The sequence below is a fragment of the Phaenicophaeus curvirostris genome, chromosome 3, assembly GCF_032191515.1.
Source record: "Phaenicophaeus curvirostris isolate KB17595 chromosome 3, BPBGC_Pcur_1.0, whole genome shotgun sequence".
Taxonomy (NCBI): Eukaryota; Metazoa; Chordata; class Aves; order Cuculiformes; family Cuculidae; genus Phaenicophaeus; species Phaenicophaeus curvirostris.
Window position 1 is genome coordinate 97090456 of NC_091394.1, and position 18099 is coordinate 97108554.

Genomic DNA, 18099 nt, shown 5'->3' on the forward strand with positions numbered 1-18099 from the left:
TACTGTGAGGGTGGTGAGGCCCTGGCCCAGTTGTCCAGAGAAGTCATGGATGCCCCATCCCTGGAGGTGTTCAGGGCCAGGTTGAATAAGGCTTTGAGCAGTCTGATCCAGTGGGAGATGTCCTTGCCTGTGGCAAAGGGGTTGATAACAGATGGACTTATGAGGTTGCTTCCATTCTGTGATTCTATAATTCTATGAAATAAGAGAATAAGACTGCGCAAAGGTAAGGAGTATATTAAGGCAAAGCTGGAATCACTCAGACTTGAGCATTAATATAACTTAAAAAGAAAAATAAAAAGAAAGTGTTATTTTTTTCACTGTGTTGTGAAAAAGATAGCTTAAAAATTTTATGCATAGTGGCAGCCAAAGTATAATATTTTATGTAGCAATAAATCTGGCCTTTCTCTACTGCAACCCATCATTACCCAAAGCCTTCCTGGCAAGTGGCTTGCATCCCACACGAACAATATTTAAGAAAAAAGCTGGAGATGAGGCCAGCAGCAGAAGAAGGTTTGATGGGTCCACTGAGAGATTGTCATGTGGAATCCCTGCTCTTTCTCAATTCCACCATATTCTGCACACCCACCACCAAATGGCCCAGGGTTTGCATTTTGATTGCAGAGGAGTATTAAAAAAGCACAGCAGCATTCTCTGTTTGCTTTGCAGTCAAAATTACTGCAGTCTAAATTACCATACAATACAGAGGGCTCAGGAAGGTGGATTTGTCAAATGCAAAGCCATAGATACAATTCCTGCAGCCTGTGCTGGCATCAGGAAGCTTTGACCATCCAGGCTTGCCTGCCCCAGCTCAGGTGACTTGGCCTCAGTGTGTCCTAGTGGAGAGGGTTCCAGTGCACGTTGTACGATGCAGAACAGGACAGCACACAGCCTGGCCTTCAGAAGTGCTGCTGAGACCCCAGAAAACCTTTAGCTTTTCTGTGGGTCTGCTGTTTCTGGCTCTTTACTCCATGCAAGTCCATAAGAACAATTCACAATGAACAAGCATTATGGAAATGGGAAGTAAGTCCTAAGTATTATTGTTTTCCTTTCCTGTTGATAGATTGGTGGAAATTAGAATTGTTTATGTTGTAAAAGAGCTTTAAGATCATCAAGTCCAACCATAAACCTAACACTACCAAGTTCACCACTAAACCATGTCCCTAAGCACCACATCAACACATCTATTAAATCTCTCCAGGGATGATGACTCAACCACTTCCCTGGGCAGCCTTTTCCAGTTCTTGACAGCCCTTTCTGTGAAGTAATTTTTCCTAATATCCAGTCTAAACCTCCCGTGGCAAAACTTGAGGCTGTTTCCTCTCATCCTAAATTGGTGCAAAAAGCTCTGTAGCTCCTTCCCCATTAATGCTTCAGGGCCATCACAGAGTTTTGTGGTCAACAATGAGCATGCTAAAGAGCCTGGGCAAGGAAGGGAGGAACGTGCAGGAAAGCACAGCCTATTTCACTGCCCTGGATCACTGCTTGCCAACACCTCCCCACTCCAGAGCAAAGCCCTCCCAGACTGCAGCTAAAGGGGTGTCAACATGTGACAAAACCTGCTGGACTCCTGCTTTGCTCTCAGATTGGCACAGTGGTGAGGTGGCCAACAGGCTGTAGTGACTTTCCATGGTCCCCAGAGTATGCTTATCCACAACAGCTCTCCTTTCACTGCTAATCCTCTAACTCCTTTCAACCCCAAAGACTCTGTTGTTCCTTGTGTCCAAGGGCTGGATGCTGACTGCCTCCCTGCCCAGCAGGCTGGCTGACTGCCTGGGGGATGCCAGAGGATCCTGTGCTCCCAGCAGGAGCTGCAACCCAAGTGACATCGTTTCCTAGCTCTGCTTGTCGGTGTGCTTGTCACCAAAATAGTAGGGAACTTTAGTACTTGAGTAAGTTTGCTCCTCCTTTTACCTCCTATGAATGCTGCAGCCTGGTATGTGGTAAAGCTGGGGAGTCCCAGGAAAGTCAGGAGAGGAGCAACAGTTCCTCTTAACCACAGAGAGCCCATCAAACATTCCTGATGCTACATCTTTTTGTATTTCCTGCTGTTGGCTTTATCAAGAGCCAGAGCTAAATGGAACTGACTTGCAGTCATGCACATAGTCAGAAGGTCGAGGGAGAGGACTCTGCTCCTCTACTCCACTCTTGTGAGACCCCACAGGGAGTATTGTGTCCAGTTCTGGAATCCTCAACATAAGAAGGATATGGAACTGTGGGAATGGGTCCAGAGGAACGACACAAAGATGATCAGAAGGCTGGAGTACCTCTACTATGAGGACAGGCTGAGAGAGTTGGGGCTGTTCAGCCTGGACAAGAGAAGGCTCCGAGGAGATCTTAGAGAGACCTTCCGGTACCTGAAATGGCCTACAAGAAAGCTGAGGAGGAGCTTTTCCCAAGGGCATGTAGTGATAGGAGGAGGGGCAATGGCTTTAAATTGGACGGGGGAAGATTTAGATTAGACATCAGAAAGAAATTCTTCATGCTGAGTGTGGTGAGGCACTGGCAAAGGTTGCCCAGAGGAGTCATGGATGCCTCATCCCTGGAAGTGTTCAAGGCCAGGTTGGATGGCACCTTGAGCAGCCTGGTCTGGTGGGAGGAGAGGTGTTCCTGCCCATGGCATGGGGTGTGGAACTGGATGATCTTTAAGGTCTCTTCCAACCCAAACCATTTTATGATTCTATGAGTCTATGATTCAAGCCAGCGTCTCTGCCCCAAGTAGTGTGAATGTCCCCATGGGTGCTGGGTAAGCAGTTCAAGCCCTGAATCCATGCAGTGAGGAGCAAGTGTGTATATGCTGCTGGATAGTGGATAGCCTGGTGGGTTCATGAGCCATGATGCTGAGCATAAAGTGGTGCGGAGCGTCACTGTAAGGAGAGTTACATTTGCACATTGGTGCATTTGAATACATGAAACTGAGCTAGGAGGGGTGCCCTGGCAGACTGTAGTGCATTCACATTTACCCCTGTTTTCCTACTCAAAAGGCATAAACGCTCTCTAACATTTACATGTGAGGAAGCCCTTGGTTTTACTTCTCCTCTAGAGCAAAGTCAGAATTCCATACCAGTAATTTCAGAGCTGAACTCCAAAACCTGAGGTTGTTCAGACCTAGATTTTACACTGCCTAGTGCTAAAGGCAAATAAACAGAATGTAGACTTTGATTGAAGCTTGTCCCAGGACATGTATTGGTTTCTGGCAAGTGCAGAAACATGTGAGCTAGTTGCAGAGTTTGGAGCTAGAACTCAGGAGCTATTTTAGCTTTGTCTCTAGTTGGTATAGGGCATGCATAGGGCATTTCAGATGGGCAGTGGCAGACTTTCAAGGCACAATGTTTCCATCTTACTTAAGGAAGGAAAAACATTAACCACAACACATCCCTCCCTGTGAAGCAGGGGACAAGAGCTGACATGATAAAACACCAGGCACTTCACAGTGTCTTTCAAAGCTTCTTCCAACCCTGCAATTTCTGGATCTTAAGAGCAATGCATTAGTACCTGCTGCTTTTCTTGTGGAGATGGGCATTAAGACAAAGCAGAGCTCTGATACTTAGTTGAGCACAGGATTTGACACTCAACAGTATTTCTTTTCTCATCCCAGTTATAATGGTGAAAAAACCCCATGACATCCATCTATGGGACATGGCCATGAGAGCATTTTGGGGACAGCTGCAACTGTTGAAGGCATTGCAGCACTGATTTTGGTGTCACAGGCTCCCAGTACAAACCTGGTGCAGAGGACAGTGTGTGCAATGCGTCCCCGTGTCAGGATGACTTGAACTGTAAATCTGCAGGGTACACCAAGGTGGCCAACTACAGCGGAGCAAGTTAAGGGAGGAACCTCTGACAGGGTGGTCTAGCTGGGCCCTAAGTAAGATTTCATCCAGCTTTGTCCTCAGTACAGGAAGGATATGGATCTGTTAGAGTGGGTCCAGAGAAGGGCTACGAAGATAATCCAAGGACAGGCTGAGACAGCTCTAGCTCTCAGCCTAGATAATGGAAACCTCTGGGGAAACCTTTGAGCAGCCTTCCAGTACTACAGGAAAGCTAGCAAGGGGCTCTTTCTCAGGGAGTGCAGAGATAGGATGAGGGCTAATGGTTTTAAGCTGAAAGAGGGGAGATTTAAATGAGATGTTAGGAAGACATTTTTTACTCTGATAGTGGTGAGACACTGGCACAGGTTGCCCAGAGAATTGGCTGCCCCATCCGAGTTGTTCAGGGCCAGGTTGGATGGGGTTTTGAACAACCTGATGCAGTTGGAGGTGTCCCTGCCCATTGCAGGGGTGTTGGGACTAGATCTTTAAGGTCCCTTCCAATCCAAACCATTCCATGATTCTCTAATTTGTTGCCTTTTTTTTTCTTTTTTTGTACATAGGATGAAGCTGTTCTTTAAACGTAGAAACACAAGTGAGCAGCAGTATGCAGGCCTGTCCTGTCAAAATAAAGTAGCGGTTGAAGGGTTTGCCAATGTCTTCAAGCTGTAATGGAGAAAGATCAGAGGCAATGCTAAGTGTAGGAAGGCTGTAGATGATGTTTAACCTTTAGCTGGCCAGACTGGACCACTGAGTGGTGTGATGAGAAGGGAGAGGGAGGGATTGTCATAGTTTAGCCCCAGCCAGTAACTGAGTCCCATATGGCCACTTGCTTACACCTTGCCCACTTGGTGGGACAGGGAGGGAAATAGGAAAGTAAAAGGCAAAACTCGTGGGTTGGGATAAAGACAGTTTAGTAGAACTGCAAAGGAAGAGAAAAATAATTACAATAATAATGAAATAATATACAAAACAAGTAATGCATAGTGCCATTGCTCACCATGTGGAAACCAAAGCCCAGTGCATTCCTGAGCCGTAATCCTTGCCCTGGACAACTCTCCTGGTTTTATACTGAGCATGGCATCACATGGAACGCACTGCTCAGGGAAGCGGTGTAGTCACTGTCCCTGGAGGTGTTCAAGAAACATATAGATGTGGTGCTTCAGGATGTGGTTTAGTATGTGTGTTGGTATAGTGTTAATGGTTGGACTTTATGATATTAGAGGTCTTTTCCAACCTTAACAATTCAACTTTCTGTATGACATTGAATACCACCTTGGCCAGCCTGGGTCAGCTGTTCCAGCTGTGTCCCTCCCAGCTTCCCATGGATTCCCTTCTATCTTGTCGGCAAGCCAGTACGAGAAGCTGAGGAAAATTAACTCTATTCCAGCCAAACCCAGGACAGGATCAAATTAGAAACTGAAGATGTACTGCAGGATTTGGACTGCATCTCTTTTGTTTTCGGAGTGGCAATTCCCAAGCAAACATTCACTCAGAGGCCTTTATTGCTCAGGACACTTGTTCTGGAGTGCTACGAGCTCTTTATCTACAGTGAGGGGAGGGGGACACAAGGTTTGGGTTTTTTTGTTTTTTTTTTTCCTTTTTCATATCTGAACAGCATTTGAAAAGAGATTTTCCAGTTGTTTGGAGAGTTGTTGCTGTGGAGTACAGGCTGTACTTCCAGTCTCAAAGAAAGTCTTAGAGATAAGGAAAGTCTAGGGGACTTGTCCCTGCTCACCTCCTTGTATTAGTCTGAATGACTGAATAATAACTCTGCTTTTAGCTGATGCTCCTGGGACTGGCTCTGGACCTCTAAAGCTTGACAAACTGCCTCCTAAAGCTTGTACTGAGTAACTGAGGTTGTGCTACTGGTAGTTGGGAACTCATATCCTTCCCCACAAGGGAGTCTACAAAGAGGTTTCTTAAAGCAGTGCAGGACACAGCAAATTTCCAGGGGTCCTTGTGTGTCATCACATCAGGGCTTCTGTCACCCACAGGCATCTCAGCAGCTTCTATATTAATCTCTAAATTAACACTGGTGCGGCAGCCCTGACTCCCAGCTGTAGTCTTAGTTATAAAAATATGTGGGCGGTTGCATAGAGGCTGCTTAATTTTACACACGAGCGAGGTGAGACCTGTTACTGGCAGAGCTGTGTGGTGTAGTCAAGAAAGTCTCTCAGTGGAAGTCAGCTCTTAGCCAGACCAAGACAAAAGCCATCCATCTCAGGTCTCTGCTGTGGCAGATTCACAAAAAGATCAGATGTTTTGCAAAGAGGTCTTTGCTGTTGAACACAAGAGCTGCTGTCAGTCAGGGAAACACTGCTGAGAAATAGTAGCATGGAGCTGCTGAGCATTGTTAAGCTGTTCACTTATTCTCTTCCAGTAGTAAGAGATATGTGAAGAGATCCCTTGGCAAGTACTGGGGAACCTTTTAGAGAAATGCAAATATTTCAATACTTTGTAGGCAAAAGGCTAAAAGCATCTCCACTCGACAAATATATTGCTGGAGTTCGCTGTCATTTCCCCTTCTCGGATATCACTTCACCCTTTCCCTTCCTTTGCTGTCAGCTACCACCTCTGACAGCCTTGGAAATGCTTCAATTATGCGCTGTGGCAAGGAGGTCTAGCAGTCAGAAGGGATAAAGACCAGTGCTTGGTGATGTGTGAACTTGCCTTCAGAAAGCCTGATGCTTAAAGGGGGAGAGGGGCTGCCAGGGACCTGACATGAACGAGAGGCCTCGTTGCGCCAAGTCCTCGTTACTAATTGGAGTGCAAGACTGTCAGCTCCTTTCTTCAGCTGAACTGTCGGTTGAAAAAGACCCTGGGAAAAATGGTCCCAAAACTAGGATGAAGCATTGGAGAAAAAGATATGGGCAAGGATTTGGGGACCCTTCTGGTTACACCTGCCTTCTCCTTGGATTTAGGGAGACCTCCAGTTATTTCAGCCCTCCAAAGTTTCATTCTTATTCCCTCCTTCCCCAGATGATTATTTCTTTTATTATTACAGCTGGTCAGACAGTTTGTGACAGAGCAACTTGCTGTCAGGAAGAAATCAGAATTTATTAAATTAACACGCTACAAGTTTAATTTAGAAATAAATGAGATGCGGACCTCAAAGAAAAACAGAATGTCCTGCTTTCAATTTTCAATTTGAAATACTCCCTTTTTTTTTTCCCCTTGTCCCAAATGTTCTGTGTTTTGGGATGAAAAAAATAACATTTTTTTCAAGTCAGAATTCATATGAAAACATATGAAGCTGATCAACAAAGTTGAAACATTTCCAGGAAGGCTTTGTTTCCTGGGAGACTCTGAAAGGCAGGATTGCTTCTGATGCAGAATGAATCCATATTGCTGAGAGTAGAGGCACATCACAGAATTACTACAGGGTTACTCAGGTCGAAAGCTTTGAGAAAGTCCTCGCTCCATTGTGGTTGCCTGCTCTTATTTATCCTGTGGTAAAGGTGTGGCAGTTTACTGCTAGAACAGGATTACTTCATCACACTTTTTCTCAAAGGTACTGTGATGTCAAAGCATGCAAACTTTCTGTGGGGTTGCTGACACTGTGTAAATTTATATCTTCTCTTCCCCTGATATACCTTGTTTATGCATCTGTGCTCTGAACTGCTGGATTCCCCACAACATGGAAATCTCGTCTCCAGTGCTGCTGTAAATCATAGAATCATAGAATTGTTTGGGTTGGAAGAGACCTTAAAGACAATCTAGTTCAAACCCTCTTGCCGTGGACAGGGACAACTTCTACTAGAGTGGGTTCCTCGAAGCCACATCCAACTTGGCCTTGAGCACCTCCACGGATGGGACGGCTACAATTTCTCTAGACACCCTGTTCCAGTGCCTCACCACCCTCAAACTAAAGAATTTATTCTGAACATCTAATCTAAATCTCCTCTCTTTCAGCTTAGAACCATTACCCCTCATCCTGTCTCTGCACTCCCTGATAAAGAGGCCCTCCCCATCTTTCCTATTGTGCCCCTTTAAAGGTTCGTGACTGTCGCAGAGTCACAGACTGGCAGAGATGGGAAGGGATCTCTGGAGGCCACCTGGTCCAACCACCCTGTAGCTCAAGCAGGGCCATCTGGAGTTTGCTGCCCAGAACCATGCCCAGATTGCTTTTGTGTGTCTCCAAGGATGGAGGCTCTACAACCCCTCTGCTCATCCTTTGCCAGTGCTCAATCACTCTCACAGTGAAAAGGTGTTTCCTTCCTGAGAAGACCAGATCCTTGTAGGGTATCCAGACACCCTGCGATGCTCAGCTCTGAGGATGGGTGAGGGTGAGATCACCCCTGCAATTTTTTTTTTTTTATACCAAGTTTATCACTATGGGGATGCCAGTGTGCAGTGAGATCTGCATGTGAATGTATGGCACTGTAAGAGCTCTGTGGGGACAACTGGAGCATATTCATGCTATTTACATGAGAGATGGGATTCATCTCCCCAGTGATGACTCCAGATGAGTTAGATGCACTTGAATGGTGAAGATGTGGTCCAGGCAGTCATTGGAGTTCAGGATGTGATTCATCTGATTGAATGAAGATGCCTCATCCTGAACTCTTTTGTTTGCTTCTCTGCTGACTAGAAATGTCATCAAGTGGGTCTGGTTCTGTGGTAGGCACCAACAGGGCAGACATTACCACTTAGTCAGAAGAGCACTCTCAGTTTGTGTAGGCACCAGGCAGTTTAGGAGCCTAAATTCCACATACGGTCAGTGGAGAAAGGAGACCTTCTCAGGTTGTGTGGTGTGAGGGAGAAGGAACAAACTGGTTTCCAGAAGACATACTACACACCTCACATTCAGTTCATTCCTTAAGGGCATCCACTTAAGGAGTGCTTTGAGTTCCCACCTCTCTGCTGTGTTGTAGAACCTACCCATGGCAGCAAGCTCAAAGAAAGGATCCAGGAGAAGAAATATAATGCATTCCCAGACCTGAGACCTGGTAGGCATAATGGTTAGCAAATGAGCAAGGGACAATTTCCACTGTTTCTGTGCTTTTGCCTGACTGAGTAGGACAAGAGCATTAACTTGCCAGCAAACTAATGCAACTGGGACCTCGTCTAAAACAGAGCATGCAGTCTTCTGTTGATAACGAAATGCAATTCCACAGGCAGATCCTCAGGCAAATGAGCCTTTAAGCTAGTTCAGTAGAAATCGAAGGCAAAACTTGCTGAGATTTTTTGCCATAGGGTTTCAACTCCCAAGATGAACTCTGGAGGCAATGAGTAGCAAGCAGCAGTGGCTCAAGTGGCCAAGAAGGCCAATGGCATCTTAGCCTGTATCGGAAACAGCGTGGCCAGCAGAATCAGGGAAGAGATTGTGCCCCTGTACTTGGCATTGGAGAGACCATACCTTGAATACTGTGTTCAGTTTTGGGTCCCTCACTACAGGAAAGACATTGAGGCACTGGAATGTGTCCAGAGAAGGGCAATAAAGGTGGTGAAGAGGCTGGAGAAAAAGTGTTACGAGGAGTGGCTGAGGGAACTGGAGTTGTTTAGCCTGGAGAAAAGGAGGTTGAGGGGAGACCTTATCACTGTCTACAACAACCTGAAAGGAGGCTGTGGTGAGGTGGGTGTTGGTCTCTTCTCCCGAGTGACAGGCAATAGGGTGAGAGGAAATGGCCTCAAGTTGAACTAGAGGAGGTTCATATTGGACATCAGGAAAAATTTCTTCACCGAAGGGTTTATCAGGCACTGGAAGAGGCTGCCCAAGAAAGTGGTTGAGTCACCATCCCTGAAGGTGTTTAAAAGATGGGTAGATGAGGTGCTCAGGGACATGGTTTAGAAATGGACAGGTACAGTTGGACTTGCTGATCTCAAAGATCTTTTCCAACCAAGTGATTCTGTGTTCTGTGTTCTAAGATGTTAGCCACTGGGTAACTTTTTTCTCTCTTCCGTTTCTAGCTGCTGGCTGTCGTTAGAGGGAGGTCTTCTCTACGCCTTTGTGGGACCGGCAGCTGCTGTCGTTTTGGTATTTATACATAGCTGAAAGCTTTTTCTTTTTCTCTTTATCTTACAGCATTTTCCATGTTCTTTCAACCCAAGAATGCCCTTCTATATTTGCACTCATATTTTGAATAACTTTCTCCTTCAGGAATAAAGAGCAAAGTGTTAGAAGCCAGCACTCTGGGATAGGTTTGATTCTGAAATAGAATATGTCTCGACCTTACATGTCTGTCCTCTCTGGGGTCCCCATGATATCTGATTAATGTTTTATCTTGGTTTTGCCCTGTCTGGTTGGAAGCACATATGATGGTGGAAAACTCTGACATTAACTCCTTCAGAAACTGCTGTTACTGGTTGCTTTCAGATAAGGCTGTGACTCCTGGTCTGTCCCAGATGGCCAGTGCATGTCAGCAGCTTCCTTGTCTGCAGGTAAAATGGAGACCTTCAAATCAATGTCAAAAAGATCCTTTGTGACTCTAAAAATGTCATGTTTGCTTCTAGTTCAAATATACGGCATGGTTATGTGAACATTCCTAAACTCTATCCCACCACTTCATGCATGGTGGGAGTCTGTTCTGCTGTCCCTCCACCCTTGGCTGCAACACAGCACCAAAACAAGTCTTGCCTGGTTTTCACTTGAGTTGAAGGTATAACTAAAGAAATGACATACCTTTTTTGCTTTGGAAGCCTCAGATGCCATGAGAAATCTTGACAGTCAAGGTTCAAAGAATTTGAGACTTTCTGATCCTCTAGGAAATCCCTCCTGCAGCAACTTCAGATGAGTTTAATGCCACATTTGAGCCTCTACTTGTGACTGTCTGCAGTTTCTCTCCAGCCCAGTGTTTTATCCAGTGAACGAGCTATATTTTCTTTAAGGCTCAAGTGACCCGGAGGGTCCCACAGGAATGGAGCTGTTGACACTCGCAATTTCTTTTTCCGATCAGGCTTTTGTTTCATGCAGTGCCTGGGGGGTTAACTGCCCCACAACAAGAACAGGAGAATAACTACAGGGGAGCTCTTGCTGCCTCTGTTCTCACTGCTGTCAGTGCACATCAAACCACCTTTGTGCCATCATTTCATCATGGTGACAAAGGAACAAGCCAGCAGTTGTACCTCTTATATACTACAGCAGACCTTGTATCACTTAGGGTCTTTCTTTAGCGTAGGGCTGTGACACATAGTTGAGCCTTCACATAGCAGTCAGTGAAGAGTGGGGATGGACAGATGTTCATGCCAGCCAGTCATTAGATCCCCATAAGCATGTGATAGTTGGATTTCCCTCAGTAATGTAGCTGATGGGAAGTGTCTTAGTGCTTTCAGATGAACTCGCTCTTTGCCCCAATAACATAACAGCTGATAGCTCTGTCTCAGTGGCTTGAATGCACAATCGACAGCAGTGATTAAGAGAGAGGGAGCTTTGCTAGTGCCCACAGAAGGGGGAGTCAATCTGCTGTCTCAAGCCCTCTTGCTTTTGTTGCTCCAACACAGTAATCCTTCAGATTTCCTTAGCATTTTTAAAGTGTAGGAAAAATATGTGAGCCTGCTTCCATTTGGCATCGCAGTTTTCACCACCATCAAAGCTAAAAATGGAGATGCCCTTACAGAAAGGTCAACATGCAAATGGTAGTTCATACAGCTGATCTTTGGAAGTAGTGAAGCATCTCTGAGGGTGCCTGTTTCTGTTAAGTACTAGAGAAGGAGCCTACATTCCTTAATTTAGCCTACCAGACTCGTTGCTGTCTGAGGTGAGGAGTGAATGCTGCCCAAGGTGCTATATATCCCAAGGAGCTTGCAAAAGGAGAGGAAGAAGCAGCACTGGTAGCCTTTTTATAAATAGGAACCTGGGAAACAATAAGCTCAATGAGCTGCCCAAATTCACACTATGGCTTTGTAACACAACAAGCAGTTGAACATGCAGTCCTCATGCGTGTGCTATCCATAAGACTGGACAGCTGTCTGTTCTCCATGTGCTTTGTCCTGGTTTCAGGTTGAGCATGTCAGTAATGGAGGAACATTCCACCTCGTTCAACATGAGGACAATCAGGCTCTTAAAGGGTCGCACAGGAGATATGGAGCTGTGATGCTCTCAGGACAGATTTACTCCAGAGACAATGCAGCTGCCATTGTGCACAAATGCACAAATCAAAGTGGTACTTGACTCTATGCCTGAGCTCTTTCTCACTCAAAGCTCTTTCTCACTCAAAACTCTGATGAGTATGATATATAGAAACCCAGAGAACATTGCATACAGCTGACTTGGCTCCACTACCCTAGCCCTGGCCTGACTAGACTTGTGCTTATTCCTTCCAAGGCATTCAAGCATCTTTGTACTGCAGTTCTCCTATCAACAAGATTTTTCTATTACCTGTAGCAACTTTCTTCCTCCGTAATCTCCCTTATTATTCTCCACACTGGAAAAAAAAAGCCTTTGGCTTGGAGAATATCTTTACTTAAAATAATATTCTTAAAATGCTTGGTCTGCAGCTTCAGCAATATTTTCAGCTTGCAGTCAGTCCATTCATACTGAACAGCTGCAAAGATTTGACCTTTCATCTTAAAAACTGTGAGCAACCTGAAATGCAGAGCTGCTGCAAGCAGTTTACTCACCTAGCTCAAGTGAAGCATCCTGGTGATAATTGTGTGCAGGTTGAAGGCAACTGATTACTGCAGGGAGAGGCTTATGGTGTGGTGAAGTCAGGACAGAGTCATCAGTCATCAGGTACAGGTTATCTCAAGGGCTGAATCTCAGACTTGTGTCTTTGCTTCTGCAAAGCATCCTGCAGATAAGGAAGTAAAGCTACGCTGTATGTTTTGAAGAGTGGCTGAGTTTAGAAGTCCGTCCGTATGATATCCCTGACTTTGCAAAGAAACAGAGCCATGATCAGAGCAAGATGTTGATTATGATGATCGAAGTACTGGATAAAATAGCTTTTATTTATTAAATAAGAAATAAAGCTGTGAACCTCATGAGGTTCAACAAGGCCAAGTGCAAGGTCAGGGCACTCCTCGGTTTCAATACAGGCTGGGGGATGATGTGATTCAGAGCAGCCCTGCAGAGAAGGACTTAGGGGTGCTGTTGGATGACAAGCTCCGACATGAGCTGACAATGTGTGCTCACAGCCCAGAAGTCCAATCATGTCCTGGACTGTATCAAAAGCAGTGTGGCCAGCACGATGAGGGAGGAGATTCTGCCCCTCTGCTCTGCTCTCATGAGATCCCTCCTGAAATATTGTGTCCAGTTCTGGAATCAACATAAGAAGGAAAAGGAACTGTTGGAATGGGTGCAGAGGAGGGTTGCAAAGATGATCAGAGGGCTGGAAAACCTCTGCTCTGAGGACAGGCTGAGAGAGTTGGGGCTGTTCAGTCTGAAGAAGAGAAGGCTCTGAGGAGACCTTATAGCGGCCTTCCAGTACCTGAAGGGGGCCTACATGAAAGCCAGGGAGGGACTTTTTACAAGGGCATGGAGTGATGAGATGAGAGGGATTGGCTTTAAATTGGAGCGGGGGAAGATTTTACCTAGACATTAGGAAGAAATTCTTCGTGATGAGGATAGTGAGACACTGGAACATGTTGCCAAGGGAAGTTGTGGAGGTACCTTCCCTAGAAGTGTTCAAGACCAGATTGGATGGGGCTTTGAGCATCCCAATCTAGTGGGAGGTATCCCTGCCCATGGCAGGGGGGTTGGAACTGTATGATCTCTAAGGTCCCTTCCATCCTAAGCCATTCTGTGATCCTATGAAAACCATTGTGGAGATCCAGTTATAGAGCTGCACTTTGTCAGCTCCCCTTCTATAGATGAATGAGGATACACACTGTTTCGTGGCCAGCCCCAGGAGCTATGCAGCCTGCCACACTTCAACCGCATCTTTCCTACTGCATTGTTGCTGTGTCTTAAGGAAAAGTCTCTCTTGCATTCACAGGCCTCCAACATAATGAAGAAGGATTAGTGAACTGGAATTGCTCTCTCTCTCTCTAAGCACATAACTAGGGTTTGATTTCCTGCTGATCCTTGGCTGAGTTACTGTGTCTGAATTGCCAGTGTTGTTTCTCGAAAACAATACCATGGTGAGCTCTAGAAATGGGCTTGCATCTGTGGAAAGTAGTCCACTGACCCAGCAGCTGATGCAAAAAGAAAATAACTGCTATTTGTGAGATCTTCCATTTATTCCCAGCTGTGGACTCCACATCAGTGATCTGGGTCACGTCCTGATGAAACAAGCAATCCAAATTCAGGAAGATTGTTCATTCTTGAGGATGATTTAGCCAATTAGATGGAGGCTTGTTATGAGCAAACATTTCCCTTTCTTTGGGCTATGTGTTGTAGTAGGTGTCTCTTAGGACAGTCTCTTCAGCGTCTATTTAACTGACCGAGGCTCTCAACTAACACATAACATTGCAAATCTCTGAATTTGGCCTTAAACATTCCCTTGAAAGCACGACACATCATTCTACCAACACCAGATGTTCCACTGACAGCCAAACAGGAGATGTCACTTTTTTCCCCCATCAATGCTGTGCTTCCATGAAGAGGGTGGTCGTCATGTGTCACTGATGTGTTCACATTCAGGGGTTGATGAGGTCTGGATGAGGATTGTAAAACAGATGCAGCTGGCAGCAGTGGATACTGTCAGAAAGGCACAGTGAGGAGTTTAGGATCGCCTTGCAAGACCCCAGCTCTGTTTAGCCTGTATTTCACTGTGAATTTTTTATACCTGATTGATATAAACAACCATGCCCTAGCAAAGTAGGCTGAAGGACTGCATTGAGTTGTCCTGCCCATTAATTTCTTTGGAAATGACTGGATGGCTAATCTACGTGCTATGCCATTTGCAGTATCTCCCAAGACATTCTACCACAGTAGCTTATGTTTCTGTAATACTTGCTCCAGTGCCTCTCCACCTCTTATTTTGAGAGCAGTGGCGCTGGTTCACCGAGCAAGAACTATGACAACCTGTCTGCACCACCTAGCTCCATCCTGTTAATGCCACCGCTTTGGTTGTATAGACTCCAGAAGGCACTTTTGAAACTATCCAGTGTCAACCCACTCTTCCTCCCTGTATTGGCGAGTTTATTTTTGTACTAGCCTGAAAAATTATTGTTGTGCCTGGAGTTTCCTTGCTAGATGTCAAGCATGCATCAGGCCTTGAACAGCCCTGCAGCAATCTGATTGCTTTATGATCTTGTCCTGGTTCATGGACACCTTTCTGATCTGCTGCCAGCTGCATTCTGCTGCCCTGAACTCACTGATGCATGACCAGGGGAGGTGGGACAGTATGAAGAGGAGACAGAAGGGGTGGTGGCCTGAAGAAGTGTGACCGGGCTACCTGGCTTTGGGAGAAATGGAAAGGACTTAACTTGCGAAATGTTGGGTTTTTCCCTTCTGTTCTACCAAGTTTGACCTGACTTGCTTGAGAACAAAACTGTGTGTTGTTTCTCTTTCAACAGGTGAACATGGTTATTGGCATTCTGGTTTTTAACAAACTTGTATCCAAAGATGGAATAACAGATAAGAAACTGAAGGAACGGGCAGGGTATGCCTTATCAATACATCTAAGTAAAGAATGAAAACAAAAAAAGCAAACAAGGTTGTGATCAATAACCAGGCAAAAAATGCAAATAGAGTTTGAAGCTGCAAACAAAAATCAAAAGCAGATATAAAAAAAAGAAAGAAAAAAACCCGGTTGGTTGATCTTCTTGCCTTATCATTTAGTGCAATAGAGACAAAAGACCCAAGAAGGAGTCCTGGGTTTCAATGGAGGAAGGTTCTCCCTATTAAAATGGCTTCAGCCCAGGCTGATCTTCCCAAAGATTAGGAAGATCAAGGTGACTCATCTTACCAACCCATGGAGATAGTAGGTGGATCAGAGAGGGACTCATCATTGCTGAGTGTGGCACATGGCATGGACTGTGTGACAGAGGTTTCATTTCTAATCACTGGCAGGTGACTGAGAGACAGACAGAGGATGCTTTGAAAGAAAAGGTCTTTGGAGGTCTAGTAGTTTTTGGATAGGTGAGTGTGTAAAAAGGAGCACTGGTAAGTAAAAATGCCTCCCCTGTGAGGACAGTCTGAGAGAGTTGGGGTTGTTCAGCCTGGAGAAAAGGTGGCTCTGGGGAGGCCTTATAGCATCCTTCCAGTACTTAAGAGGAAAGATGGGGAGGAGCTCTTTATCAGGGAATGTAGTGATGGTATGAGGGGTAATGGTTTTAAGCTGAAAGAGAGGAGATTTAGATAAGATTTTAGGAAGAAATTTTTGACTCTGAGGATGGTGAGGCACTGGCACAGGTTTCCCAGAGAAGCTGTGGATGCCCCATCCTTGGTGATGTTCAAGGACAGGGTGGATATGGCTTTGAGCAACCTGACCTAGTGGAAGGTTTCCCTACCAATGGTAAGATGGTTTTAACTGGATAATCATTAAGGTCTTCTCCCACCCAAAACATTTGATGATTCTGTGGTCTTCTCCACAACCACCACCCCAAGCCATCCCTGAATCCTGGGGCTTATGTTACGTAGTTTTCTTTGTAGTATAAATTGAAGAGCTGACTCCATAGTTCTTATCACTCTGGTCTCTATAGGGGTTGGCTGGGGTGGCAGCTACCGTGCAGGGCTCTCTATTGGCTTCCTTCCAAACTCTGTTGACAATGGATATTTTGTCATTGGCTCCAGCAAGATGAGGGGCCCCTTCATCTTTGTTTCTAGAAATGAATCTGTAGCCTGCTCAGAGTTTATCCCTGAGCTATGCCGTGCTTGAAGGGAAGGACAGAAATGGCACACTGACGCTCTGTTGCAAATCCAATGCATAGGTTAGCCTGGCTGCTGATGTTAGTACTTACTTGGCTTGCTGTTGCAGTCAGAGAAACGCGAATGAGAAACCTCTCATTACCTCCTTCTTGGAAAGACAGGGTTGCGTACTCTGATTTATCCTTTGATGACGTTTGATGTATTACTGCAGATAATGATCGTGTTCTTGAAGGAAGAAGTTGTTTACAAAGAGACAAGGAGAGCAAAAGGTGTACTGGTGCCTCTCTACCATGGCTACAGTCAGAACCGAAAACCTTAGGGGGCTGGTGGAGAAGACACAAGATATACCCTATCTATGAAAGCAGAAGGAGCATGGGTACCTACCGCCTTGTTTGCCACATGCCCAAGCTTCATGGAGAGGCTGAACTGCTTTATTTGCCATGGTGATGTAAAAGCCTAGGGCCTTCAGGTTGCATCTCAAAGGGCAGAGGCAGAAAGTACAGACGAGGTTCGATATTCTTGTCACTGCACTATCAAGTAGTTCTGGTGGAAGTAGTTTTTAATTGAGTGATGCAGCAAAACTGAGGGCAGAAGCAAGCTCTTACCCGGCCAGGGGAGAAATACAGGAACCAGTGAAGGTTCGTATTTTATCAGCAGTGTTGACTTGCCCTTGGTGCAGAAAAGAGGGGAATCTCAATGCCTGAGCAGAGCCATGGTCACGATAATAAAAGGAGACGTAAGCACATTTGGATGACCAGAAGTATCAGTTGCTGCTGGGTTTAACAGGTATGTGAAGAAGTGACCTTGGTGCATTGCTTAAAGCAGCTGATAACAAGCAAGTGCTTTATACTGGATGATGCCTTCTTTACAAAGAGAGAACTCAAGAAAATACACAAACTGCAGGCAGAGTCTGTAGCAAGATAATGGCACTTGAAAGTCAGCACTGAAATAAATGGTTTATTGGATTAGCAGAGCAGTGAGGTGCTGTCTATCAGTCTCTCCCTCTCTAATCTAAACTGCATACAGAATGACCTTATTTAATGCATAGCAGCTGGTTATTGATCACATTCATACCTGTACTTTGAAAACAAAACCTACAAAGCAAAAAAAAAAAAAGTCATTTTTCTGATGTTCTTTGGTTTTTTTCTTTCTTTTCTCTTCTTCCCCCCCCTCTTTCATGTCCGTGTGTGTGTGTGCAGCACTTTTAAGCCTTCTCTGTGCTCAGTGATTTTGTTCTCCTTTCGAAGTGCACTCATGAGAGCGCAGAAGCACTTTTGAGAGCTCTGGTGCCCCTTCCCTTTAGCTGGCCGCTTCTGGCCTGGGCTTGGGAACCGTGTTGGAAGGTAGATCTGAAGATAATCAGAATGAGTAACAGCCTTGGAGATGTTTGGATCTGAGGAGATGGTATAAAGAAATGTTGTGTTTCCTTTAGCAGAGGCAAGAAGTATGGTTCAGTGTTGCAAAAACAAAAACAATGGGGGAAAAAAAAAACCAAAACAAAACAAAAAGAGGGGAAAAAAAGACCTGTTGAATCCTAACTGGTGTCCAGCACACATATGGAAAATCAACTGGCACAAATAAATGAGTGCTAACAGTTCC

General features: G+C 45.3%; 1 protein-coding gene across 12 annotated transcripts in view; it reads left to right on the plus strand.

The window, feature by feature from the left end:
• Positions 1–18099, plus strand: part of ADGRB1 (adhesion G protein-coupled receptor B1) — a 316254-nt gene that overhangs the window by 258191 nt on the left and 39964 nt on the right. For all 12 annotated transcript variants that reach the window (XM_069854743.1, XM_069854742.1, XM_069854741.1 and 9 more), the window contains 2 exons: positions 9720–9786; positions 15207–15292. In XM_069854743.1, the coding sequence (XP_069710844.1) occupies positions 9720–9786; positions 15207–15292 (153 nt within the window). The remainder of the gene's footprint in view (positions 1–9719; positions 9787–15206; positions 15293–18099) is intronic.